The sequence below is a fragment of the Rhinolophus sinicus genome, chromosome X (assembly GCF_036562045.2).
Source record: "Rhinolophus sinicus isolate RSC01 chromosome X, ASM3656204v1, whole genome shotgun sequence".
Taxonomy (NCBI): domain Eukaryota; kingdom Metazoa; phylum Chordata; class Mammalia; order Chiroptera; family Rhinolophidae; genus Rhinolophus; species Rhinolophus sinicus.
This window is the reverse complement of record NC_133768.1, coordinates 3,180,176-3,207,322: the sequence shown is the minus strand read 5'-3', so window position 1 is coordinate 3,207,322 and position 27,147 is coordinate 3,180,176. Positions and strand designations below refer to the sequence as shown.

At 45.1% G+C, this 27,147-nt stretch overlaps 1 protein-coding gene across 4 annotated transcripts in view; it reads right to left on the bottom strand.

Annotated features, from left to right (window-relative positions):
- Nucleotides 1-3,134: 3,134 nt before the first annotated feature.
- The window catches only part of ANOS1 (anosmin 1), a 415,357-nt gene continuing 391,344 nt past the window's right edge, over nt 3,135-27,147 (bottom strand). For 3 of the 4 annotated variants that reach the window (XM_074323216.1, XM_019712772.2, XM_074323215.1), the window contains 8 exons: nt 25,604-25,809; nt 22,254-22,398; nt 17,225-17,371; nt 10,652-10,746; nt 8,603-8,774; nt 7,592-7,812; nt 6,340-6,481; nt 3,135-5,228 (listed from right to left, as the gene is read on the bottom strand). In XM_074323216.1, the coding sequence (XP_074179317.1) occupies nt 5,170-5,228; nt 6,340-6,481; nt 7,592-7,812; nt 8,603-8,774; nt 10,652-10,746; nt 17,225-17,371; nt 22,254-22,398; nt 25,604-25,809 (1,187 nt within the window). In that variant the 3' untranslated portion in view covers nt 3,135-5,169. The remainder of the gene's footprint in view (nt 5,229-6,339; nt 6,482-7,591; nt 7,813-8,602; nt 8,775-10,651; nt 10,747-17,224; nt 17,372-22,253; nt 22,399-25,603; nt 25,810-27,147) is intronic. The other variant, XM_074323214.1, reaches the window with a different exon arrangement.

Genomic DNA, 27,147 nt, shown 5'->3' with positions numbered 1-27,147 from the left:
TTAGCAAAGAATGCATCACGTGAAATTCAAGCCAGAATCAAATGCAGAGTGAGTGGGTCATTTCTGTAGCATTAAACTTCAAATCTGCCTCAAACAAATGCATCCAGCCTTAGGGAAATGTGCAAAAACTATGCGGTACTGTCTTAAAACTAATTTGCGTCTTTTAGGTGCCCTTCTGCCTAAACACTCTTCCATGCACACGTGATCCAATGACACAGAACGAAATGCATACACAGTGTGAGCCTGTAACACCCAGTGAGATCCGAATAAGCTCTGTGGGGGGTACTGACATCAGTTCCCTAGAGCTGATATTGTGCTGTGGTTTCAGAGGCTGTCACCACCTGGGTAAACGTCTTCCCATCGCTCAAGTCTGAGCTGGACTGTCCATCCCACACAGGTGTTACTGCCCACCTCATACTCCGGAGCCTCTGTCACTCCCTGCCAACAGTGTTTCCTGGAATGGAGAACCGATGCATCCTGGGAGCTCCCCTTCTTGCTCAGTGTCCCACCTCTACACCTGGACCAGGCACATAGCAGGAAACTGAGGACATGTCTGCTGGATAAACGATAGGTAAATAAAGAAGTGGTTTTGATGGAGAAAAGAATGACCCAGTTTCCTCCGGAAGACACCACTTTATTTGTCATGCTTTACGGAACAGCGTTCTTCTAATTCACCACTAGACAGGCTGCATCCGTTGCATCCCAAAGTGGAGAACACAGAAGCTCTCCACATGCTTTTTGGACACGGGAGACTTGGACCTTTCGACGTCATGAGTAACATTGAAAAACACACGTATGGATGAATGCTTGTTTGCACCACCCAGCTCTCACATGTTATGGATACATCAGGGGGGGCAGGGGGGGAAGTGGGGGGCCATTTAAAACTGTAGATTTGCTCCAAAAGAATGCCACTAAAACCATCGGGACTAATAGTTATAAATATGACCAAAGAACTGTGAAGTGGTGATTTTGTCAGACTCCAAAATACTTTCATTAGGATGACGAGGTCTTGTTACATTTACCAGACCTCAAATTCCACTCATACTGACATGGAGAGTTAGGCTTTTTTAATCTCCTGGCAGCGTAGAAAACTGCTCATTTTTCTTCTTAAACAGGTTTTTTTTTTCTTTTGGAAATAAATGAGTCTAGTCCAGTGGGCAGATTTAAGGATGCTTTATTACTGAATTAGTATGTACAAACTCTAACATGAAAATAATGAGTCACAATATCAGGCTATTTACAATACTTTTTCGTTTTTTTACAAAATGCTTTTTATTTTTTACAAGATGACTTCTCTCTAAATAACATGACACACACACGAAAATCAAACCTCTTTTATTACATACATAAATAAATATGGACTTTAAATGGCCGCTGGTAAGGGACAGGATTCTACAGACCATCTGGAAGAGAAGGTAGCAGTTTGTTATCCGCACACTACAATATAATTAAGAAGAAAACAGTAACTTTACACGTAGACCTCTGTTAATCACACGGTCCATTGCATAACGTGACATAAGACTCAGTACAGGTAAGACCCTGAGTCTGGCCATGCTCAACCACAGGTAAGAGCCACCATCTCTATGTATTTCTCTGCATTTTAAATGAATTTTAAAGGACATGCAACAGATACTTAGCGTCTCTGTTCAGGTTACAACGTGGGGCTTGTCTGATATAACGAGTTAGAAGCAGTCCATGGCTCCCGGGGGAAGGAAGGGCATTGAATCGGGAAGGCATCCACAGATGGCGCTGACACGTGGGATTTGACTATTCGTACCTGCACGACGCAGACACAAGTCAAACTGCAGTCTCTTAAACTGGTTTTCAGTGGACATAAAAGACACAGTTTCAAGCTCTGAAGTCAAATGTAACTGCCAGCTGGTCCCCAGCTCCGGGGCTTACTATTGCGTTTTACAGGGGCTCCTTGGACTGTGGTTCTCAACCGGGGGTGACTTTCTGGTCAATGTGTGGACAGTCGCTGGTTGTCACACATTGGGGGAGGTGCTACTAGCATCTGGTGGGTGGAGACCAGGGGTGCTACTTAAGCCCCTACAGGGCCCAGGACGGCCCCCCACAGGCAGAGTCAACTGCGGGGAGAAGACCGTGGTCTACAGACGTGGATGCAAGGCTTTTAGGTTTCTAGCATGTAGACATAGTTTTATTCTTTGAATTTTGTTTACCAAATGTTGCCTGTCCAACCTGGTCATTTGTAACAGGTCATGTTAAAACACTAAGTGACTTGAAAGGGTACCCATTCATGTATGAAAATCGCTCCCTGGAGTGCGACTTATAAAAACGAGGGGAAACACAGACAAACCCATCATTACAGTGAATGTTGTAAAAGAAAAGAATGCACGTTGCTGCAGCCTACGTCAGGGCAGCCAACTGCGTTTGGTAAGTTTATGTGGCAATGAGCTTAGTTTTTTAAAGAGCAAATGCTATCACGGAACATATTTTTTCTCCTGGGAGAGAAATGCATCTAATTTCAGTAAAACATTACAGAATTAGCCAGTAAAACTGTTTTGTTTTTTTAATAAAAAACAGATGTTATCCCTTTATTAGGGCGCTCAAATTTTTATAATTCAAAAAATTATATTTTTGCTCATTTGAATGTTATTGGAGATTGTTGAAATTCATAAAAGAAGCTTATGTTTCTTTTATTGCCTAATAGCATTTTTCTTCCAATGATACTAATAAAATTGAAATTACTGAACATCATAGCAAAATTAGATGCTCATAAGAGGGCTTTAGATTTTCTAAGGAAGGGGTACGCTTCAGAACCTTCATCCAAAGTAAAAATATATTTGCCCAATGTCTATTACCCAGACAGAAGGAACATACTTAAATTTTATAAAGTTAAACCTATATAATAGTAATATGTTGTATCTATGTACATACTCCTGCATGTTAAACTCTATAGCAGCACAAAAATTGGGGGGCACACATACTAGGATTTGCTCATGACAAATTAAGGTAAAAGACACACTTGCAGCTGATAATTAGACATTTTCCTTTTTGAAATTTTAGGAATTTGCAGTCCAGATGCTGTAGGGACACTAGAAAAAAAATCGTAATTTTAGAGTCGCGCTCACCATGATTTGTTTTTGGGTTTTTGTGTTTTGGTGCTTTTCTGGTTTTCTCAAGCTAGGGAGTGTTTTAAATGAAGGTGGTTTCTTGATTTCTCCTTTCAAAATGTATAATTCTTGGAACCAGGTGATTTCACAACACTTGTGGTACGTCCATCCCAGACCACGTGCGGAGCTACAGAAAACCCTACTCTGAACGCACGTGCACGTCTGTCCTCAGACTTCCACTCCTGTCATTTGCACAAAGCTGCAAGACATTTCCTGCATTATCCCATTTTCACTTTTAACACACAGGAAACGGTGTTCGGTACCAATTGTCAGGGATCCATGCTTACAGGCCGTGCTCCCTAAAGATAGGCATGAATATAATAATAAAAACGGTTTCTGTCCCCTTTATATGGCATCTGCTTTGAGACCCAGCAGTGACGCTGCCTGGAGTGAAGGCGTCCTGAGCTGGACAGCTGTCCCAGGAGTGGCCAGTGCACGCTTTCAGGACACCACAACGTGACCAGCACCAATTCCCACCGGCGACACCTAAGAATAACGTTACTGAAAATGTCTCCATTGTACTTGGGTAGATATTGAAACAAGGAAGCTTTTCCTTCAAAATGTGTAATTTTGATAAATTGCTCTTTTCTCAGCCACATCGATGGGGAAAATATATTACCCACATGACCTTTATAAGAACTATGTCTTTATCCACTGTTGGTGAGCTGTGAAAACAATTCCCTTAGTGATTCAATTCATGCAGAAGGTGTAGGCATGTCCATCTATATATACGTATATATGCATATGTGTGTGTGTGTATATATATATACACACACACACACAAATACATGCACACGCTTTTAACTATATGCACCCACATATGCATATTTCAAACCAGACCACGTATGTGGGTATTCCCTCAAGACGAATGACTAAATGAGACATTTCTGTGTTTGAGTTTGCCCCAAAATACACTGCAACACTACATACTGATAACATGCTGTGACTTGAGTTCATGCTACAAGGCAGAAGTTTGGAGCCTGGGGAATTTTCCAAACAAAAACATTTCATAGATTTGACCATGTTAGGGTAAAGCCAAATAACTCCCTTCTCTAGCAAGCAAAGCCCCCTCCCCGCTTTCATATCACTGAGAATATGCTCCAATACAAGTAGATTCCTTTGATTAAGAAACGGCAAATCTTGGTAAAGATTTGAATCCATAGTTGGGATGTTTTCCTTTTAAGCAGGAGGGTTTTGCAAAATTTTAGATACATAAAAGGGGTAAACAAGAGTACCAGTAGCTGTTTTCCGCGTTAAGGAAAAAAAGGTAAGTATAAATAATATATCAGGGAAGTCCCTCATATTATAGGATGAAATATTAAAAAAGGCTTATCATTTCTCCAAGGCAAAGTCTGGATAGCAGCTTAATTCATTGACTCTTTCCTGCTTTGGAGGTTTCTCATAAGTCATAATTTACGATGGAACGCTCATTTTTCTTTGTATAAAATGAAGCTCAGGATACCTGAAATAGGAGCATTTTAAATGTGTTAACTGGTATATTTCAGGTTAAACATTCCAGTTAAAAGTCACACGTAATAAAAAGCATCTTATGCCAGATTTGAAAAAATGGGGGGCCTAAAAACTGTATAATGTTAGTTGGTTTTGCAAATTGAATCAATAATTTAATAAAAGCTTCGCGGGTTACTTTTACGCTTACTGTGCATATATATTGAGTCTCTGTTACACGGATGCATCTTGAGAATTTGCTGCTCCAAACTCAGGGAAATCTTAGTTCTGGAATCATCCAGTCGAGATTAGCCAAACCGCCTAGGAATGCAGAATTTGCAGTTAAAATAGGCTTAAGGGTTCGTTTTCTCCATGCTCACGGAAAATAGGTCCATCTTTGCCGGCTGACGAGGTGATACCTCCGTGATGGACAGAAGCACCCAGTGCCCAGAAGTTGTGTGGGTGAGTGACATCCGTGGGAAAGTGACGTCCATGGGAAAGAGTGTCTGCTTCCAGAAGTGTGCATGGCTAGGCCTGAAGTTCAGTGAGCTTCCACGTTCCTTCAGTTCCAGACGTCGCTTGGAGCCGTTTAGTACCTTTCTGGAGAAGGCTTGTGGCGATGTGTGTGGTGATGCTTCAGGTGAGGTCCTGGGACAGAACATACGTATCAGGCATTTCGCTTTCTATGTAGTGAGTAAACGGTCGGAGTAAATACGTTTATGGGGAGTGAAAGCCGGAGACCCAGGCGAATGAGCCCTCCCCCTTCTGTGTCTTTTCCGCACTGGAAAGGACAGACATGCTTCCTTCCTTCCATCTTCCTCTCCTCTCCCTTCCCTGTTGTCCCTCTTCCCTCCTTTGCTTCCTGGGAAACCCATAAAATCACGAGAGAAAGGGGATGAGCTCCTTCTCTGAGGTTTAAATTATATAAGCAAATCAAAATCCTCTGTTTCCTCAAAAGACTTTAAAAATTAAATACTTTTAATGCAACAGAATTTCAATGGAGGAATATTGGGAAAGCGGTCACCCAGTCCTTACAAAGGTCAGGGGCCGCCAAGCTCCCGTGGTGATAGGTTTTGGTTTTCTTTAGATGCCACACAAAGGGGGAATTTGATCCACCATTTAAAAAAAGAAAATCAGAAGTAAAACTAGGATTACTTCGCAACTTTCTTATCAACACGCAAAACTTTAGACATGCCTTTTTAAGCTGGAAAAAAAAATAAACAAAATACATATTTAAAAATCAGCAAGAGCCTTGTTGTTTTGAAACAGTAGGTAATTTAAAAAAAATTTACTTGGATTAGCAATACATCAAGTAGATTGATTTGGGTCTTGTTATGAAGAAAAGTTATGTCATATATTACTGAAAACGTATGTAATAATAAGCTCCTGAGCAAAATGTTATAAAAGTTTTTCAGATTGATAAGAGATTATAGATTTTTTCCCCCCGTATGTATTTATGGTTTACAGGACAAGGGAAAAGCATGCATTACATAGAAAATAAATGGAAGGAAGCAAAGGAAAAGGGAAAATGAAAAGAAAAAAAGAAAGGAAGGGATGACAGAGAGCCCTTAAGCGTCAGTCATAGAATTGCTGCTAAAATAACATCCAATAAGCAGACACAAGCGGGGAGGCAGAATTTTCAGATAAGGAGAATGCCCTATGTCACAGGCCTCTCTAGTGATTTATTTTAGTTTTTCCCCAAGACGTCTCTCTGCCCGGGAGCCCTGGCAGGGGAGGGACCTCTGTGCCCGGCACTCACTGTGTGCTGACGATGGTGGGAAGTCGGGGGTCCGAAAGGTTTTGACGGTGGCGGGCCCTTCCCCCTCTGCGGTCAGCACTTGTACTTCCAGTCGATACAGGGTGGACGGCCTCAGACTGGGCACCGTGAGGACGTAGTGATCCTGAGAGAATCACACAAAACGAGCAGCTCATCAATGACCTTCTAAACCCCCACACACACACACACACAGCAGATACACATTGTGACCACAAAGCCACAGTAACGCACAAAGCCACAGTCAGTGGTGTTCCACACGGCAGAGGGATCCAGAGACTGTGTCTGCGGATTGCCAGACGTCTGTGCCGGGCAGTGACAGCACCCAGCTCCGTTCCTGGCAGCCTGACACCCCGGGCAGCATTACACAGTGCCGAAGGCCCAGTTCTCAGGCTCACCCTTGGGAGCGCGTGTTACATTCCTTACCCTAAGACTTTCCCATGGTCTGCACTTTTCATCGGCACATCTCGTGATGGGAATTCTTGATAATTCAAATTTCCATGAATGGGCCAACTCTTTCCCTTAAAACACAGTATCTGCCAGCGCCCACGACTGAAAATGTTTATTTTTATGCCAAGAGCTTCTTCTCAAAACTCAACAAAACCTAACACATTCGAACAATAACTACTTTCTAATTCCATGGCATTTTTCCTTCCAGGATTTAAGTTTGTTTTTGTTGTTTTTTTCTTCTTTTTCGAGCAGAAGTTGGATCATGTCAGGGCATTTCTAAAGAGGGTAAAAGCCCATACATGGTTTTGTTTTTTTCCAAGCCAAGGAATTAAGTGGCCGGGAAGATAGGCCAGCTCATTATGGGCTCTCGCCAAATTCGAAGGATGCAAAGAAGAGAAACAACAAGCTTCTTTTAGCTCCTTCCTTCCCCAGCCCCCGCCCTAATTTAACATTTCCAACAGGGCAGGTCTGCTTGGCCAGAGGGACATGGGTCAACCAAGACAGGAGAAAACGGTTAACCGACTAATATACAAGACAGACAGGATACGGTCTGCTGAGGCGCTGGCTCTCAGAACTCATGGAGAGGACAGTTCCTTCTACTCAGAATACTGCTTGCGATGTGCTGGTTCCTTGCAAAAGAACACATTCGGAAGGAGAAAATGTAGAAGTAAGACTCAGCAGGACAGCCCTGAGCACGACAGAAGCGTGCGACCCGACGGGCGTCACCCACGAGCAGCGGGGACCCGTGAGGGAGCGACGTGGACGTGGTGGCTGAGTTGGTACCTACAGAAGGCAGGATCTGGGACTGGGAGATGATGCTGTTGGGCAGGCTGTTCTGTCTGCTCTCCGTCGTCACCTCGGCCCACGTCACCTGGAAGCCCGTCATGGGCTGGTACAGGTTCGCCTTGGCCATCTTCCAGGAGAAGTGGCCCGTGATGTTGGCATCACGGACGACGAACGAAGCAGCAAGGTTCTCCGGCTTGGCCAGCACATTGTGAAGAACAGGACCTGTAGGGACGTGAAGACGGAAAGCAGGGTCAGGCCACGGGAGCAGAGGCAGAAGTGGGGCCTGTGTGATAGTCAGCGTCGGAAGTCTGGGCAGACTCTCCGCGGAGCAGAGGGGGGCAGTCTGGCCGCAGCGGGGAGCATGGTTTCCGATGAACCGCAGATATTGGGGGACCTGGGGGAACAGGATCTGAGCAGTATTCCCATAAAGGCAAGGAGGTGCCAAGAGCTTCTGATCCTTGGGGGATGGTTTTTAGGCTCTGGCTGTGGGGAGGGAAAAGCAGCAAGAATTCTGCAATCAGGCAAGGTTGGCCCTTTCTTAGAGGACAGAAGTGAGTGTGGTGTCAAGGACAGATATTATTAAAGTTATCAGAAGAGTTATTAGAAGTTACTAGAAGGAGGTTAGGGGGCTTCCTAGCAGAGGGAATGCAGGAAAGGGGCTTCACCAGGAGAAGGGGCCAGAATGTGAAGACACGGGGTGTGGAAACTGTGGAAAGAGAATCCATGTGGCAAAGAGGCGGGATAAAAACAAAATAGCTCCCATGCAGGACGGCCAAACACAAGCCATATATAAAGGTTTGGCTGCATTTCTAAAGGAATAATATTGCCAGCGATGCTAGTATTTCCACTGCTGTTAGAATTACAAAATAATGCTTGCACTCGTGTATATGTATGTAACCTCCAAACTAGGCTATCATAGCATCATACAATTTAGACAGCAGGCTTTGTGAAATGAGGTTTGGCTTCGGAAGTGGCCAAGGTCATAGCCGTCAGAACTTCCGGTCCCACGTACCTGCCTCTCCAGGGCAGCTGATGTGCTCGTGGCTTCTCCCCTTAAGAGCAGAGCACGGTGGCGTCGTGAAGAAAACGATTTCTGCCTTCAAGCGGCCCTTCGGCCGCGCGGGTTGGACAGTCACCTTATATTTGCAGGAAAACGCTAGATCTTGAAGAATGATATAATTTTCCTAGAGCAAGAGAGAGAGTATGCTAGTTATCAATCTCATTAGAGATGCAAAGAAAATTGGCAGGAGATGAAATCATATTCCAACAAGGGGGTTTTCCTGTGTGTGGAGTGGGTGCGACGTGGCTTTTATAACAAGTACCAAGGAAACACGTCCCGTGCTGTGGCGACTTACAGCGGTGACACCCTCCACGGCGTGGGACGAACAGCGTGTGGGAACTGGCAGCAGGGCAGGTGCGTGGAAAGCTGTCAATACAAAACGAGTTACTTTCAAGAGAAAAGTAGGCTCAGGCGAGCTCAGGATTCTCCAAGACACAGGCTTAGTGTGTGTGTAACTTTTTCTTTTGAACAAATGAAGATATTCTTGAGCGCTGTATGTTCTCCCCCTTTCGGAGTAGCTGTTGTCACTTCGTGCCGTACCAGGGTGATTCACTAGAAATTCGAAAAACAGGCCAGACTGCGGAGGATCACGAGACCTCAAATACGACTTCACAGGTCCATGGAATGATGACGTGGTGGTAACACGTTTTGTTGGTAGGACCCTTTCACACGCGTCTGCTATGCTTATCCATTGTAATTGATGGCATCAGGCCTACGTGCCCGTGTGTCAGCGATGCAGATGGGGTTCTTTGTCTGCTTCCCTTGGGGTGACGAGGGGCGGTCGCTGCCAGACAGTAGCACAGAGTCGTGAAAAACGGAGTCAACAATTAAAATGAAAACTGAGGCGCCTGAGTCAGGAGAAGTCGCTGGGGTCAGGAAATGTGGAAATGTGTGAAGGGGAGGCCTGGCCCTTGATCGAGAGGTGACACGTAGACCCAGAGGAAGGCTGACACCCAACGGTGACCAGTGAGGAACCCCAGCCGGCTGGGTGTCCCTGGGAACGTGAATTGACTTTTCTTAGGAATGAATCTGCACTTTACACAGGAACATATTGGAATCGCCAGTTAGCCAGCAAGGTGACTGCTTCTCAGCTATTTCAGGAATGCTTTCATGTGTCACAGAAGACAGACGCCCATAGCAACAGGTGACTTAGCCATTGTGCCATCCTGACAGGAAAATCAATTAAACGGGTCGACGAGTCGTTTAAAAGTGGAAACAGACGCGTCTTAAACCTTTGAGCAGAGTGCCTTTTCGGGATTTGGGTTCTTATTTCTACCAGAGACGTCATCTGTGCTCAGTAAGTAGGTATTACCACCTTCCAAGTTTCTAAAGGGGGTGAATCACGATGTCTAGGCCCCTGAAAGTAAGCCAGGTTCCATACGAGTCCACAGCACGCAAAGCAAAAGAAGTAAAAGCCTCCTTGGCCCCCCCACTTGTTGCTTTAGAAAATATCCAGAAGAAAAATGTTCTAGGTAAATATCACATATCCATATATTATGCGTTTGAGGCCAGGCCGCCGAATATTTTCAACTGCCCTATAAATCGCTGTCATCAACCTCGGGCATAACTCAATGCCGTCTGAGACGTTTTTTGTCGGTCTGTGGATTCTGCTCTGTAACTCATGCATTAACCCCAAATATTTGGAAGACTCTGTTGCGTCGTACAGATGGGGTTACTATCCCCAAGGAGCTTACTGTTCTCTTCAAGTTAAAAGTCAAAACGTCAGTGCATGGTGGATGGGACAAGTAACGTGTCTCATTAACTGGATGAGGTAGGGGCCGCTAGGGACCCAGAAGCATTTCCCTCTGATCTGGGACAACCTTAACAAGGGTGTCTTTCATCCTTGCATTCTAGGACCTGCCAGGTGGACAGCAGAATAAGCTCTCGACGTGACATTGAGAATGGGGACAATAAGGATGGTTGTGTTTTCAGTTTTTCTCCAGTGGCTTATTGAATAGTGAGAGGGACTTATCCATGGGACACACAGTTGGCACAACTTACCTGGGTCGTGGCCGACGACGTGTCTGGTGTGGTAGATTCATTGTGGGCACAGACTTGTGGAAACCACTGCACATGGTAGCGGCCGACGCTGGGATCTGTAATGTCAGAAAGCAACAGTCTGGAAGGCCCGTTCCACATGGTCCGATGTGCTTAAGGACGGGAGGGATCAGGGCGGGAGCAGATAACATTCTGCAGGCTATCTGAACATGCGCAAGTGCACCAAGGGGGCACGCGGCTCTTGCAAACTGGGGATGACAGTTCCCTTAGTAACAGTGAACTCAGGAAAAGGCAATACACGGCCAAAGGGAAACTGTTGAAATATGAGAACGAGATAGAAAATATGATTAGTAGAGTCAAAGCAAAATGACTCCCAAGGTGTCGTGAGAATGACTTAGCTACGGTGTCTCCCGGTTCCTACAAAACGGGGCGAAACTTAGAAATACGCCTCTTTGTTCCTATAAACAGGTGGGAGGGCCGTGAAAAGTCTCTGAATCGTCCAGTTTTCGGACAGAGCTGATAGGCTAGTGAACCCACCCACGGAAGAACGAAAGCATTTTCCTCAAACTTGAGTTGGCCATGGAGACGCAACCCTCCCTTGAATGTTGGGGTACAGCGTCCCCTTATCAGAAAACACCGGGCGGGCAGCCCCCGCGCCCCTCACACAAGTGCATCCTGGCATATCCACGTACGTGATCTCTACCGAAATAGGAGCTGCAGGCAAGAACACTGACCCATTACACACACGCGTGTTTTCTGAACAAGCTTTTCCGTGGGGCAACCAAGTGGGAAAAAGACAAAACTATGATGGGGAACCCAGGGAGTGTGGGAAAGCAGGCCTGGGCCGTCTCAGGCTTACTGATGAGCCCTGTGTGTGCACGGGGGGTGAAAGGCGTCGCTTCTGCTGGTGATTTCATCTCGTCTGAGCGTTCACGCCAAGTGTTTGATGGAAGTTTTGGGGGGCGAGAGGGGGAACTCTTTGATGCAACTGGGTGGGTCAAGTGGGAACTCGCTCTGAGCACTTTGGAACGAGAAAAGAAGCTTTAGCTTTGAATCCAAGAAAACGCACAGCAAGAGGGCACCGAGGGTGTTTCAGGGAAAAGGGGAACCCCTGGCAAGAGGTTTGAACCTCTACACGGCAGACATCAAGAGGGTGTGTGAGAGTGTGTGTGTGTGTGTGTGTGTGTGTGAGAGAGAGAGAGAGAGAGAGAGAGACAGAGAGACAGAGAGAGAAGGGTTGGATACTACAAATCAGTAGGAAGTCAACCAGTGAATGAATCCGTATCCTGTCATTTGGCGAGTGCGGCTGTCCTGGCACGGTACTGAGGTGACCACACAGAAACGGCTGCTCTGCGGGGTCTTCAAGACTCACGGGCAGGCAGACGCATCGTAAGGAGTGCAGAAGGAAGCCCGGGTTTAGGCGGGAAGGTAATCAGGTAAGTACGGGAGGGAACACAGTGCCAGGGATTGACAGGCACAATTGTCAACGAGGCAGCTGGCATAGCCCCTGGAGAAGCTGACCTTTGAGTAGAAGAAGGTTTGGCAATGGGAGTGGGTGATGCAGGTGGCACTGGGCAAGGTGTCCAGGCCGGCGGTGTCCCACAGAGCCATCTGTGGTGACAGAAATGACCCCCAGCCACTCACGCCCAGAAGCAGGTGAAGCACTGCTAGTGCAACTGAGGACTCGAATTTTTCATTTTAATTCATTTACTGGAACTGAGCAGACTGGCCAGGGCCGCTGTCGCCACGGGGAGTGACACGTGTTGAAGTCTGTGATGGAAACGGAGCGTGACTGACACTCTTCCCGCAGGAACGGTCAGAGGACTGATCCCAGTTTGCTACAAGACAACTGCAGGATGGATAACAGGTACCGTATGATGCCAGGAGCCCGGAAAATCCCAGGCACATCTCACAACGTGACTATCTTTCCATAAGGGGAGGCACGCTGGACAACCCTTTGGGGTGCGTCCCTTCCCACAACCCCGTGTGCGGCCACACCTGAGTTCACGGCCCCCTGTTTTTCTCTCTATAAGCCTCCTCCACGAACCATGTCATCCATCCCCTTGGCTTTCAAAATCATTTTCCTGTTGACACATCCTGTAATTCCACCCCCGTCGAGCTGTTTGCTTTAATACCAGCTGCTCCCAACTTCCGGCCCCAGGTAGAGGCTTTCCAAACCCAACCCTTTCACAAACGACTGGATTTGTGCCCTCAACTTGCATTCAGGTTGCCTTTTATTGACTCATACCTGTTTAGTTTTTGCATTTGTGATCTCCTGCTGACCCCGGAGAGACTAGCCAATTCCTAGAGACGGTGAACATGTCGCCTGCAAGCACACCTTTCACATGAAAACCAGCCAATGCAGAGCCCACACCACCAACACCTCCCCTCTCAGGCTCTCACACCATCCCCTGTCCTGTCCCACAGGCACCAGGCAAGTAGGGGCAGCCCAGCACTGCAGAGCCCACGGGGCTGAGTGAGACCAGGCAGACCTCAGCCTGCTCCCAGCCTTGCCCTGTCCTTCCTGTAGAAACCACAGCAAAAGCTCCTGACCACAGCGTCTCCCTCCATCTCTCCCTCTCTCCATCTGTGTCTCTCTCTCCCCCTCCCTCTCGGCCTCCCCGTGCCAGCTCCTCTACGAAACTCAGACTAACAAACCATGCTTTCAATAGCAATCATCCCCTCATCTGGTGGCTTTGTCCTACCTGAATAGTAATGGAACCTACACTTTAAAACACGAGTCTTTTTGACACATTTTCAAACATATATAGAGCAGCCGATGGTTTCTGAAGCTTCATCAAAACACTGCATGCGTGTTGCCTGGAAGTCGATATATACAATCGATTTTCATTATCCGCAGTAGTTTGGGTTCATAAAATCGGAATTCGCAAATACGGAATCACTGCGTCCAGGGGAAACATGGGATTAGCTTCCTGGGAGCGTGTGGGCATCACATTATTGTCAGAGAATCGATATGTAATCTTGTTTTATGTGTGTTTCTGTTTAAATAACCTCATATATTTCTTATCCGTTCATAATTGTAATATTTCTCTCTTAAAAATGCTGGTTGAAAACATTTTCGAGACGGGATAGCATGACTGTCAATTTCTTTAGGTTTTCAGCTTCCTAGTCATGCTGTCCACTGCCCCCCTTTTCTGTATCAGTCATCATTTCGAGAAACACAAATTTGGCGACGTTTTCTCCTTTGCCAAAGGTTCGTCACACGCTATCGACGTTACCGGCGGCCTCATGTATAAATCAGCAGATTCTCTCTTCCGTTTTCCAGATGCACCACATTTTTTATTCCTTGGCACTGAACTCACCGCCCACACAAAACCGTACCGTGAAGGAAGCTTATCGAGCCACGCGTGCCTTTTCATTGTAAAGCACCCTGCATCCTTCTGACACTCAGAAGGGCCTCAGGATGCTGTGCCCGGTGCTTGGGGGCCGCTTTCAACAGCAAAATCCCCCACACGAAGCAAGAGAATGAAAAACAAACCAAAACAAACACCGTGACACTAAATAGACCAGGCAGGGGACACAATCACAGCATGAGCGCCTAAAACAGAAGGCAGAGTGTCACCTTGTTCGACTTCCGTTGGGACCATGTTTGAAGGGTGACTCAGATTGGTCATCACTGTATGTGTTGTGTACATCCGGCGAGTGAGCACAAAACCGGCCTGCGTGGTGATTTGGGGACTGCACACAAATTGTAGTGAGGGGACGGACCCTTAAATACAGACTCTGTGAGCAACGTGACTCGACTTCTCTCCTTTCGTTTTCAAATCAGTGGCACGAGGTAGCTGGTTTTCAAAATAAAATTCCACAACACGCTCCGTTCTTGCCTTGCAGCCCATTGTCAGGCTTTGGTGCAAATATATTGGACTAGATGGTTCCGGTGCCACCATTTTGTCTAAAAAGTGGTTGCTGCAGAGCCACGCAACCCAGTAGGGTTTCCACATCTTCTTCACCTCCTCAGCACGGTCTGACTACCCATTCCTCCTTCTGGAAAGCCTTGGGCCCCTTGGCTTTCCGTCTCAAATCTCCTTGCTTTCTCTAGTTGCTCTGGGCACTTACTACCAGTCTTCTGGGAGGGGTCATCTCTTAAAACTGGGGTTCTCCAGTGCGGGACCCGGTTGTTCACCTTCCACATTCTCATTCCGAGCTCTCTCCAGACGACTTCACCCACCACACATGACTGTACTTCCTACTGCTTCAAATCTCTGTTGCTTACGCTATCCTGAGCTCCACGCAAGGGCGTCTGCTTACAGTTGAGCTGGTTGTGCACTGCGAAATTCTGGGGGCGGTAAGAAAGGGTATCGGCACGTAGTACAGAGAAGTGGCACCTCCTGGCGTGTCTCACTGTGGAAAACATGCATGGCCAACAATGTGAACGGCCACTTGTCTCCACTGGCTCCAGTGCACTTGAAACTCAAAATATATACCCACCCACTCTGCGCCTTCCATACTGTCCCTCACCGCAGTCAATGGACCACCAGCGTCCACTTGGAGACGCCATTCTCCACGTCGCCTTTATTTCCAACCCAGCACCAGTCCTGTCGATTCTACCGGCCGAACGTCTGTCAGATCCATTAACTTTTCTTCTGTGCCATCATCTCCCAGGACTGGCCTGGCTATCGTCCACTCTCTCCTGGCATCCCGCAGTGTACGGCCAGCAGCATGTCCCCTCGCCATCTCACACTGGTCCGTCTCACACCGGTCCTCCACAGAGCGGCCAGGTGACCACTCCACACCCAAGCCTGTCGTGCTATGTCCAGCTTAAAATGATGCGGTGGGCTCCCTTCACTCTCAGCTGAAGACATCCTCCCAGCTGGCCTTCCCGTCACAGGTGGTGACGGCCTTCGCTGCCTGACTTTGCATCTCACTCGGAGTCCCCTCTTGTTCTTAATGCTTTGTGTTTCCTCGTGGTTGCGGGACTCATCTGTAATTCGGGCACCGCTCCATGAACACAAAGATTTCATGTGGGGTGTACTCGTGTATAAACAAAGACAGCACGGTTCTGGCAGGTAATGCTCAGTCACTATTTAGGGAATGAATAAATGAGCAAGTCCGTAAATACTCATATTCAACTTCACTCTTATTTCACTAATTATTCAGATAATAATGACACAGAATGTGCTCTAATCTAAGGTGTTAGAGATAAAGAAAGTGTGAAAAGCAGATATGACATCACATGGGAGAATCAGAAGTGATCTGAGAAAGTAAAATATCAAATAGGTTTAGATGATACATGCACCTCCCCATATATGGTCACATTTTCGATACTATACGAATAAAATATGTTTTATCAATATTAATATAACATATTGATATATGATTCTAATTTAAGATAGATAAATACAAAAGATCAATTAAATTTTATAATTTAATATTTCTTGTACAACTATTATTGAACTTAGTTATATGCATATATTAACTTTTAATTTAATAAATTGAATAAAGGAACTTTAATTTTAATTAACATGATGGTGATAAAACATTAATATTAATGGTGATGCTACTTTAGCTGCAGAATGGATGTTAGCAGCTTGGAAGAACATTCCGGAACGAGAAGAGTGCCAATCAATACTCTCCATGGCACACGGCCTGACACCCTGAGTGAAGTAACGCTTCAGAAGAATTAGAAAAACTTGTACACTGAACTCTTGAAACCATCTATTTTGCTTATGCTTTTAAATGCATAGGGCTGATAAACATAAAAATATATGTCAAATAATTCTAAAAGTATTATTTCAAAAATGCAAAAGAAATATCCTAAGACTAAAGAAAAGAAACCAACAAAATGAATTTATCCGAAAGATAAATATTCAAGCAAACGAAAAGAATGTATCCTAAGATAAATGTTCACTGCAGTATGAATTAGAAAACGGAAACTGTTTTTCTGTGGTGGAATAAGGGTATATAATATGTTATGGGGAACCCATCAAGGCAGCAATTTAAAATATAAAAAAGATAGGAGAATATAGAATGATCATATAATGTTACTTGAAAATAGGTGTGTTTTAGACACACACACACACACACACACACACACACAGTGACAGAGGCATAGTGACCTGAAAGGAAACCCACTAAAATGCCGTGTCTATGAAATAATAGTGAGAAGATAAGTGATTTTCCTATTTTCAAAAGTATCTGTGTTAAGGGTCTTTTTAAAATAAAAAACTAATTTAGAGCAACAACAACAACAAAAATCACACTGCAAAATAATGAATATTTTGAGTAGTCGGGACCCCAGATGAGCCTTCTAGGGAAGAAATGAAGGTAGATAGGCCACTATCCCTGAAACGATAGAAGGTAAGCCCTTGACTCTTGCCGATTTTAAAATGCGATACAGATTTCTGGGAGCGAGGAACCCACCCAGAGTTCAGAACAGCCAGGCATTAAAAAAACAAACAAACAAAAAAACAAAACAAAAAAAACAAAACATGGCCGTGTTTTGTGTAGCTACCGTTTTCCTTAATATCAGGACTGCGGCTTGCTCCCGACTTGTTCGCATGTACCTTGCTAGCACTGTGCTACGGAAAGCAGATACCAAGGCAGCCCTCTGCGTACCTTCGGCCTTTTTCCAGTACACCTTCACCTGCAGTCGGCCGTCTTGATAGAACGGGGTGCCAATTTCCAGCAGGCGAGTGGGCCGTCTTCTTTGAAACGGGGGCTGCATTTCCATCACGCCCTTTCTAGTTGTCCCGAGTTGTTCTTCTGTAACAGAGGACTACATTCTAATTGACTAGTTAAACAATAAGTATACAACCTGACATTAATCGCATTAGTGTTGAATTTCATTGTGATTTAGTCATACTCAGTGACTTTCAGAAAGTAAAATATGAGTCCCCTGCAGAAGCTGACACGCTCCTGTGGTAACATTCCCCCCACCCCAATATGTGGGAATAACTAAAAGTATCTCTGATGCAATCCCCAGAATGTCCATTGGTAATTAATACATTCACTGGGCCTAAGAGAGCCCCCCACGTACATAACACGCATTTCAGTTACATAATGTAGTATTTCTCATTATAGGGTTTTTTGTCGTTGTGAAGGAATTCAACAAAATAATATTAGAATGCCATTTCATGTAAACAATATAGATAACTTTTCGCACAAGTACCGTCCTTCTACTCCAATACCTGGAACACAGCCCTACATGGAAATATCGCTCAACTCTGTGAGTACACTTTGCGTCACCCAGCTGATTTCCAGACTAGATACAGCCGTCAGGCCGATCTATGCACTGTTCATGTTCATTACAGACACCCCAAAACCCTGACAGTTTAAGGAGAAACATTCACATACTCAGCAAAGGAAATGAAACGGAATGGCAGCAATACACTAGGTTGGGGGAGGGACTACAGGGATACTTCATTCATTCACTCATTCATTCAGTAAACAGGTAGCGAGCACACAGACATTTAGTGGCCGGAGACGTGCGACTTTCTACTTGAGGGCTCCTGAAACAGAAGACACGTCCACAGGTAATTACCGAAGGAGCGTGCCCAGGGCTGGCTGGAGGGGAGGAACCCCCTAAGTGTAAGGAGCCACTGTTCCCTGTTTTGGGACAAGGAGCCAGAAACTTTCCCAGGAAATGAGCAACAAGAAGACAGCACCGGGTCGTTTCAGTAAGAGGTGGGGTACTTTAGGAAAGACAAAATGGTAACCCGGGTGCGTGATCATCACCACTTTTAACGTGATTGTTTTTCTCGTCTGTTTACACTGTATCCATCACATACTTGCTGCAAAGCAAAGACAATATCAAAGCGATTCAGAATGATCCCAAAACTTAAAATTCCCGTGTCCAGTGGGAGGAAGAGGAAGGCAACGACCGAACAAAACCCCAAGAAGTATTTCTCTGAATCAGCTATGGAATTCAAGCATTCATTTCAAGCTGTCTGAGCTTTGTCGTTTCTTATTGTGTCGCTGCCTCTGGTCATGATCTGGCTGTAGTCTCACTGTTCTTGTTAAAGTTTTGCTGTTTCACTTTGGCTACGTTGGGCTCCTTGGTCACTATCTTTCCCATTCCTTGGGCTCAGAACGTGCCATTCCTACTTGTTTGCGCCAGCACCACCCTCTCTGTCCTTCAAAGCTTCCTTAAGCTCTCCTTGCTGAAGATTTCCCAAGATAAACGGAAAGAAATCCATTTTCATTCTAGATGTAAGAACATAGTTGTTTTTTCTATTGACCTGAACCTACGTGAACCTGTAGTGTCCCCAGTGCATGCCACCTGTAAAGGAAACTGACGAGCACGCTTCTGTCCTAGGGCTGTGTCAGCGACGCTGAAAGTGTGTCCTCCACTTTCAGCAGTCAACACAAATGGAATAAAATCATTTCTATCATATTCTGCAAAGGCATGAGGACTCATTTGTACTCTCTAGCAGTCCTGAAAGTTCAGAGAAGTCGGCTACTGTGCGATGTGTATTTTACCAACTGTCAAAATATGGATGACTTTTGGAGATGGAGAGGTTCAGAGTATTTTCTCTGCAGTCCGTTTCTACTTTGCAGAGCTAGAATTATATTCCAACTATAAAACACTTGGAATGTGTCAGCCCCAGAAATATTCCTCTTGCCTCCCAAAAAAGCAAGCTATGTTTCCTTTAAAGGCAGGGTTATGTCTTTCTTCCTTGAAGGGACCATTTTATAAAACTGCATGAACATTTGGCCTTTCCTTATGTTGAAATATTTATCATTAAAACACCTCGTAGCCTGCAGACCTGGAAAGACATAATTCAAAAAGTAATTTAGACGTTGACATTTACTGCTCTCTTCCCTATAAAGTATAACTTCCCTTGCTTATACCATAAAGTTGTAATTATTCTGTACTCGTAGTAGGTTCCTGATGAAATATAGAGTGTTCTTATAAAAGTCATACACCCGTGTTTATGAGATTATATATCAACACCGGGATATAAAATACTCAGCTGTACCCTGAATGATCCTGTGAAGCCCGTGTCTTCTCAGGGTCCCCTGAGACCCAAGCAGGAGACTGTGGCCCAGTGCATGCTGGGAAGGGATGGGTCTAGACCCCACGTAGTGGCGTCTACCATATGCAAAAGAATGGATGCATCTGCCTTGCAGTCCAGAGGGTAGAAGAAGATTGCAGGTGAAGGGGTAGAGACATGTACGTGTGTGGGGAACTGTGTGATAACTGAGAGGGAAGAACTCAGATGGCTTCGGGTAAGAAAGGGCTGTAATGATCTTGGGAGGGTGGGAGAAGTCGCTGATGAAAGAGGACCTCGTGGAGCGTACGGGGTTGTGTGGCGATGCCCCGGGAAGAGGGAGAAGGCCTTAGAGGAGATGTGGAAATGCAGCGAGCCATCCAAGTTTTGTTCGGGCCAAACCATGACAAGGTTCTAGATGACATAACCTCAGCCACGGCAAGCTGAGGTTGGATTCCTTTCTCTTTGTTCATGGCCGTGGGAGGTCACCCGTATTCAATTTGGGGAGTTCGCAATCCCACACACCAGTTTCTAATGGGGAAGGAATGCTGTTTATTGGAAAAACCAGAAGGAGACTGGAAGGCAAATGTATCTCACACAATAGATGAAATCCTCAGCACGAGGTCGTGGATGAAGCAGAAATGTAAAGAATTTTGGTCTGAGAAGGAAGCTGGGAGGAATAAGGAGGAAAGCAGTTAAAGATGAAACTTCGGGAGAAGTGAAAAGAGAAGATAAACAGCTGGTGATCTTGTGAGAAGAACCCAGGAGAGGGAGACATGTGTTATACGATTAATATTTCCATCTACAACAATGGATATTTAACAAAGAGTGGAAACAGAACTACTGATTAGGAGGCGATTTTAAATGTGTAAGAGTGAGGTGGCAATGGCCTGAACAGGGGAAAGAAATGGACACATCCCACATAGAACTTGAAATCAGAAACTAAAGGAGCTCCTAAAGAATTGGATTTCGGGGGAGAAAGCAAAGAGAAGCATGGAGAGTGACCTCTCCGTCTTTGGCTTGAACAGAAGGCTGAGTGGCAGAGACATCTGAGGTTAGGAGAAGCTGGGAGAGGAGCAGGGGTGAGAGGGAAATCAGAGTTGGTTTCAGATACGGTACACTGGAAATACCCGTCAGTTATCCACGTGGACACGTTGGGCAGGAGGCTGAATATATGAGTTCAGGGAACGGGGAGACATGGGGTGTCATTAACACATGGATCTGATTCCATCCGCGGGTGTCACTGGGAGCCCCAAGGGAGAGAACTTCCTCCATGCCCCCCACGCTGAGCTCTCTGCACACTCAGTGCCCTCTCCCAGACCCTTGCACTCACACACGCTGCCACATCTGTGGGGTGACGGCTGGTGCCTCGTGCATCCATGGAGCCCTCACGCACTCTTCCAGACTCAGCGAGGAACCCTGGGGCTCTCGTCCCACCACCACGTTGGGGTCCTCTGCTCCCAGAGCTCTCTGCAGCTCTGTGTGGGGCAGCCTGTTCGTTGTGTAAGCGTGTTTGCACGTCATGTCCCACATTCAACACCAGGCACTTTTATGGCAGTGATCCATCAAATGAGTCTAATGCTGGCATGAGGCACATGTACGTGTCTGTGTGTGCATGTGTATGTTTGCATATGTGTATGCCTGTGCGTGTATATATGCACACATGTATGCATGTAAATAGAGGGTATATATGTACTATACAGCGTACCCATGGTCTACGTACTCTGCCTATTATATAATGTACATATGCTTACAGCATAACAGAGTATAACATAGTAAGTGGCCCACCACCAGGCACAGTAGTACCATAATTCCTAGGCATATATTTCAGTTAGATGAATGGATGACCAGATTTTAAAAATATATATATATATCAATGAAGTCACTGAGTACCTAGTTGTACCGTATCCAGAAATACTAGAACACACGCAGTAGAACCGAATATAAAGACTATATACATAGAGACAGTAGACTTTTCGAACTCATTGAATCTCCAAAAGGACGACTTGTCCAATAGGTAGAAAGCGCTGTTTCTAGAACTTTCTGGAAAGCACCATTCGGATCCAGTTGTCTCCCAGGTGGTAGAAAATAATTATGAGCAGTCAGCTGTCTAACTCTGTGGAGTTGCCTTCCCTAAACACAAACACACTCTGGCACATTCTTCTTCCCCTTCTGAACCAGGACCACAGAGACTCTCCTCTGGCTTTGCTCAGTTGATGGCAAACATACGGGTTTAGAATGACTGGAAACAAGGAAAATCAAGAGCGGCCCGATTTAGTGCCTTTAGAAGGGAAGCAACAGTTTGTAACAGTTTACCTGTGTGTACTCGCCCTGAAAACAAGTATGCATAGGTGCAAGGGCCCCAAATTATGTACACCTAAAAATGGACTCCAACAGGACGTGGCAAGTTTTCCCGTTCGGTTTGCATGACGACACCAAAAGCTTCCACATTAAGTAGACACAAATCATAAGAAAAAAAATCAACGGTGAAACTGTTTTGTGCATGGTCGTGTGAAGGACGTAGTTACACGCTTATCAGTATGAAGATCTGCCAGGGGGAGATTCCGAAGAAAACCCTCGCCCTGCCTGTGGTCTGTCTCACTCTGATGGCTCGGTGGGTGCAAGATTCGGCGGTAAACCCAGGAGGCACTTACTGTTGTTGGCAGCGTGGGTGGACGTGAAATGAAGGGAGACCTTGGCACTCTTGAGTCGCGTCTGTCCCCAGTAGGCGATGGCCTGGAGTTCCACAGTGTAGTCACAGTCTGGCTGCAGCCTTTCCAGAGTCACAAAGTGCTGAGACTGCAAATAAGCAGGACACACGGAAGCTGCATGACAAGCCCTGCCTGCCGCCCACCTTCATGGCAAATCCTCCCGGCTCATCGTGAAGCAGCGGGCCAGCTTCTCCTTACTGAGGCCTGTCATCTGCTAAGATCGCACGTGTTTTTTCATTGCTAGGATCCCAAAACCCAGTTTGACTACAAACCATCATCAATTTCACAGCCAGGTCAAAACACGTTTGTTGTTTTTTTAAAAATGGTGTCCCCAGTCTAATTATTGGATCCGCTCCGTAAGCATGGGAATGAGGAAGTCTGCCCTCACCCCTTTCCAGATACCACCTCACAGAGATAGGAGAGCTGTTTCAAATAAACTAACAGAGACACATACTGGCACCTCCCTGGAAAAATTATGAATGGCCCTTAAGTGTATTCCTTTGAAATTTTAGTCCAAAACTTCTACGAGTAAATTTCCACCAAACATCAGCCCGACAGAATGCTTTAATTTTTTTTCTGCCGTTATATCTGTTAAATACCAAACACTCATCCCATTTTCTGTGTGTGGTGCCCAACATTAAATGAAACCAGTCAAAACAACGTCATTTGCCCACTAGCTTGAAGCCAGACGGGGATTCTGCTATGACAGCGAGAGAAGGTGACATTCCAAGTGAACCAGGTATTTCATGGTGGCACCAAGATGAAAACACAGGTCTCCCAGCTCTGAATCCAGTGCAACTTTTTTTTTAGTGGATTTTTATGGTATAATAATAAAGTCCTGTGCAACAACTTGTAATGAACAGAAATAAGGATTTGTGGGGTTTTTTGTTGTTGTCTTAAAATTCAAAACATTTGTCAAAATGTAATGCCTATGATATCAAATGGCTCCTAAGCTAGAGATTCGCCTGTAAATGGTCCGATTGGCAGTGTTAACATTTATGAAGGAAAAAAATGCGTCCGTCACTGATGCTACACCGAAAGCACGTAGCAGCACATGCTTTCCAGCAAAGATAATCCAGTTTGGGGCGAGCCGTGTGCTATATAGTAAGAATATTGTCTGAAATCATCCAACACTGATTCACATAAGTACTAGGTTGATGCAAAAGTAATTGCAGTGTTTGCAATTATTTGTAACCTTTTAAACCGTCATGACTTTTGCACCAACCTACTAACGCCTTTGTTTAAATTCCATAACCACTTATTAGCATCCTAATTATAATTTCGGGTCTTGCGAGATCTCTTTTCAGGGAAAGGACATGATTTTTTTCATGGACATTCCAGAACTGTGAGCATAAAGCTCACCGTAAATTAATAGATGGCAGCATTTTATGATTCGGGCTTTTGAGGCATTAGGTATCAGACCTCGAGTATCTTCCATTGGTCGGCTCTGGAAGGCTGATATGACTAAGGGGATGCTGAGAGCAAGCCTTCTCCCGGGTGGGGCTGGGACAGGTCTTAGTATTCGCCATCTGGCATCTACGTGCCAGAGAAATCCTCTCTGGGCCTCATAATGGATTTTTTCTTAATTAAAGTTTATTGAAGTGACAATTGTTAGTAAAGTTACATAGGTTTCAGGCGTACAATTCTGTAATACACCATCTATAAATCCCATTTTGTGCTCACCACCCAGAGTCAGTTCTCCTTCCATCACCATATATTTGATCCCCTTTACCCTCATCTCCCAGCCCCCAACCCCCTTACCCTCTGGTAACCACTAAACTATTGTCTGTGTCTATGATTTGTTCCTCTTTCAACCTATGCAATGTCTGCACACACTACCACGTCCCAATGTCTTTCAGTTAGGGTCTCTTGTTGGAATGCATATCTCTCTCCTGAAACTATTATCTTCGAATAAGTAAAATAAAATTCACGTCAGAAAGAGCATTTCCTTGGAAATCCCCACTCCTCTTAGCTACCCATAATATCAGGATGGTATCTTAGGAAATGAGAAGCCATCGATCCCCAGGAAGAAAATTCTATAATTTCTTAGGTCCTTTTGTGTTTTTCCAACCCTAATTCTCAACAGGTCACATTTTAAATGTTGAGAATGCTAAGGGATTCATGTGACCTACACCTTGCCTCTGTGGACCCCAAAATATAAGTCACTCAGAAGACAGCGATCCATGCTTCATGTTACTCTGGGCCTATTAACAAGTATATGTTAAATTTGCTGTTCACGTTCTATTTATCTAATTGGTATATTATAGGAATAAATTGCAAACGTCCCTACTAATCCCTTGATGCTGTTTGGTTACTAACGCGTGTGGTTTCTGCCAGCATCCCATCACACCATGTCTACTTTAAAGCCCACTGACTGCACTGTTTCAGCTCTTCCAGCGCTTTCTATGAGAGAAGCATGTGTTACAAATCGTCACTTGTTGCTAAGTCCTTCAAAATAAAAGACGGGACTGTCAGAAACTTTCTTAACCACCAAACCCAAACGATACCACAGCTAAATATGAATGATGACTTTTGGAGACAGGTTTTATAATTCAAAATGAGGCAAATATTGGAATCTTAAGTGCGGAACAACAACAACAAAAACACAGAGGGTGCCAAAAAAAATGTATACACATTTTTAAGAAAGGTAAAAAAAACTGTATTAAAATTGTGCTGATGGTAACCACTTTGAGCACCTCTTGTAATTGCAGAAGTCAAATGTGACTTGTAGCCATCTTTTGTTATCGGTATATATTGAGTATTACAATTTTAATAGTGTTTTCCTTTCTTAACATGTGTATACATTTTTGGGGCACCCTTTGTATATGGCCAGACATGCATTTTCTAAGCTGTTTGCTGTTCCACTGATTACAGATGGAAAACCCTTGCAACGGAAATGCCATGAATACTGGCTCTTCAAGTCAAAGGGGTCTCAAACAAAACAGACGAAAACCACCGACATGTAAAGGCCATTTTGAATCACATCGTGTTTCTGTCAGTCGATAGGTGAGACGAAAATAATTTTTGTTCCTTTCATTTCTGGAGTGGTGACGACCATTTGGCCATGACTCCGTCAGTGGACTCAGTTCAACTGTTTTCACCGACAACGTCACAGGCAAAACCATTCGCGTGGTCCACCATTGTCCGAACATCCTCGGTCAGAAGGAAAGGGAAGGGAACCTTTCCTGCACCCACTCCTCTTAGCTCAGTCGGGGCCACTTTTCAGGTCGGTTGCCTTGCGTTCACGTCCCCCCTGCGAGAAGCCAGCACTCTTGCTTCTCGCGCTCACTTACCCCATCCGTAGTCTTTCTCCGCTTCTTCTTGGTTGGCACCAGTGACTTGCGGCTGACCGCCCAGCTCCAAAACACTTTGTAGTGGTGTACGGGGATATCCGGCTCCTCGGGGACGTCCCAGATGAGAGTCACGGTCACGGTCCCATCGCCGTTGATGGTGGAGTTTGCGAGCCGGAGGTTGGCGGGAGCTGGAGGTGCAGACGGGTCTGAAATCCCAGTAGAAAGAGGAACCGTGTGACTCAAGGACCAAGCATGACAACAAAATCCATTTCTCTCTGTGCGTCTATTGACCACATGGTCGGTGCATGGAGATTGTCCTTTCTATGTAGAATAGATGGAAACGAGCAGTACGTAAGATGCCCCTTATAAGCCACAAATTAATATACAGTCTACCAAACAGTAAGATAAATGCATTTGGGCCATATTTGTATTCTAGAAGGATCCTCCCAGGCATTTCCAGGCCACTACAACCCAGACAAATTTCCATTGTACCAAAACCGATACATTTCTCTAAGACACAGTAAATTCAGTTTAGGTTGGTTGACCTAACATAGGTAAGGAGATAGAATGGCTTTTGAAAATTCCGAAAAGGAAAAGAAATCCAGCTTATTTTTATAATTGTTTTATCTAAGGGGCCCTGCAGCTTCCGATTCTCATGTCAGATAAAAGCGGTGACAGAGGTCAGCAGAAACACCCCATGTTTTACCCACATTGCCAATGGGACTGGACAAAGATGACTAAATGTGTCCTTTTCTGCCACAGATTGAGCAAGGGTGGATGCTGGTAACCACAGATGACATACAGACGGTTACGTTCCAGGTGGCCTGACCCGGAAAACGCTGTCAAGAATTCTAATTCTAACACCATCTGCAGCAGACGCAAAGAACTTACATCTAACTTCATATCAGTGAAGGAGACTGAAGGAAAAACACCCATGTGTTTTACTCAGGCTCATTTGTGCTTTGGAAATGATGGAAACATGAATTAGTTTTTTAAATCTCTTGCTTTTCTCTGACACATAATAAGGGCTGGAGGTCTGGTGGGTGCCTTAATTTATTTTTAAAAAATGAGAACATTTCACAGTTGCTTTTTTAGGTATGTGGCTAATCCAGGCACATTACGTGATACTGTGATCAAGTGCTTGGTTCTCGGTCAGTCAACATTAGGAAACTTCTCAGGATCCCCAAGACTTATACTGGGATATGCTGATTCAGCGAGTCTGGGGGGGCATATACATTGCATGTTATATGTTACATATTACATATCAGATACCGTATACTCTAGTCCACTCCTTATTTTGAGCGGATACATTCCAAGACCCCCCGTGCATGCCTGAAACCACGGGTAGCTTAACCCCATGTAACCTTGTATAACTTCCATTACCAAGACGAGACACCCCAATCTCTTTCTCCCCTCCAAGTAATCACTATAAAATTACAAAACCAAAAAGGAATCGCAAAAACCACCTGTTTATCACCCTGATTCTCCTCTGTAAACCAGCAATTCGTGTATCCATTTATTTCCTGCAGACTTCAGGTGAGAGC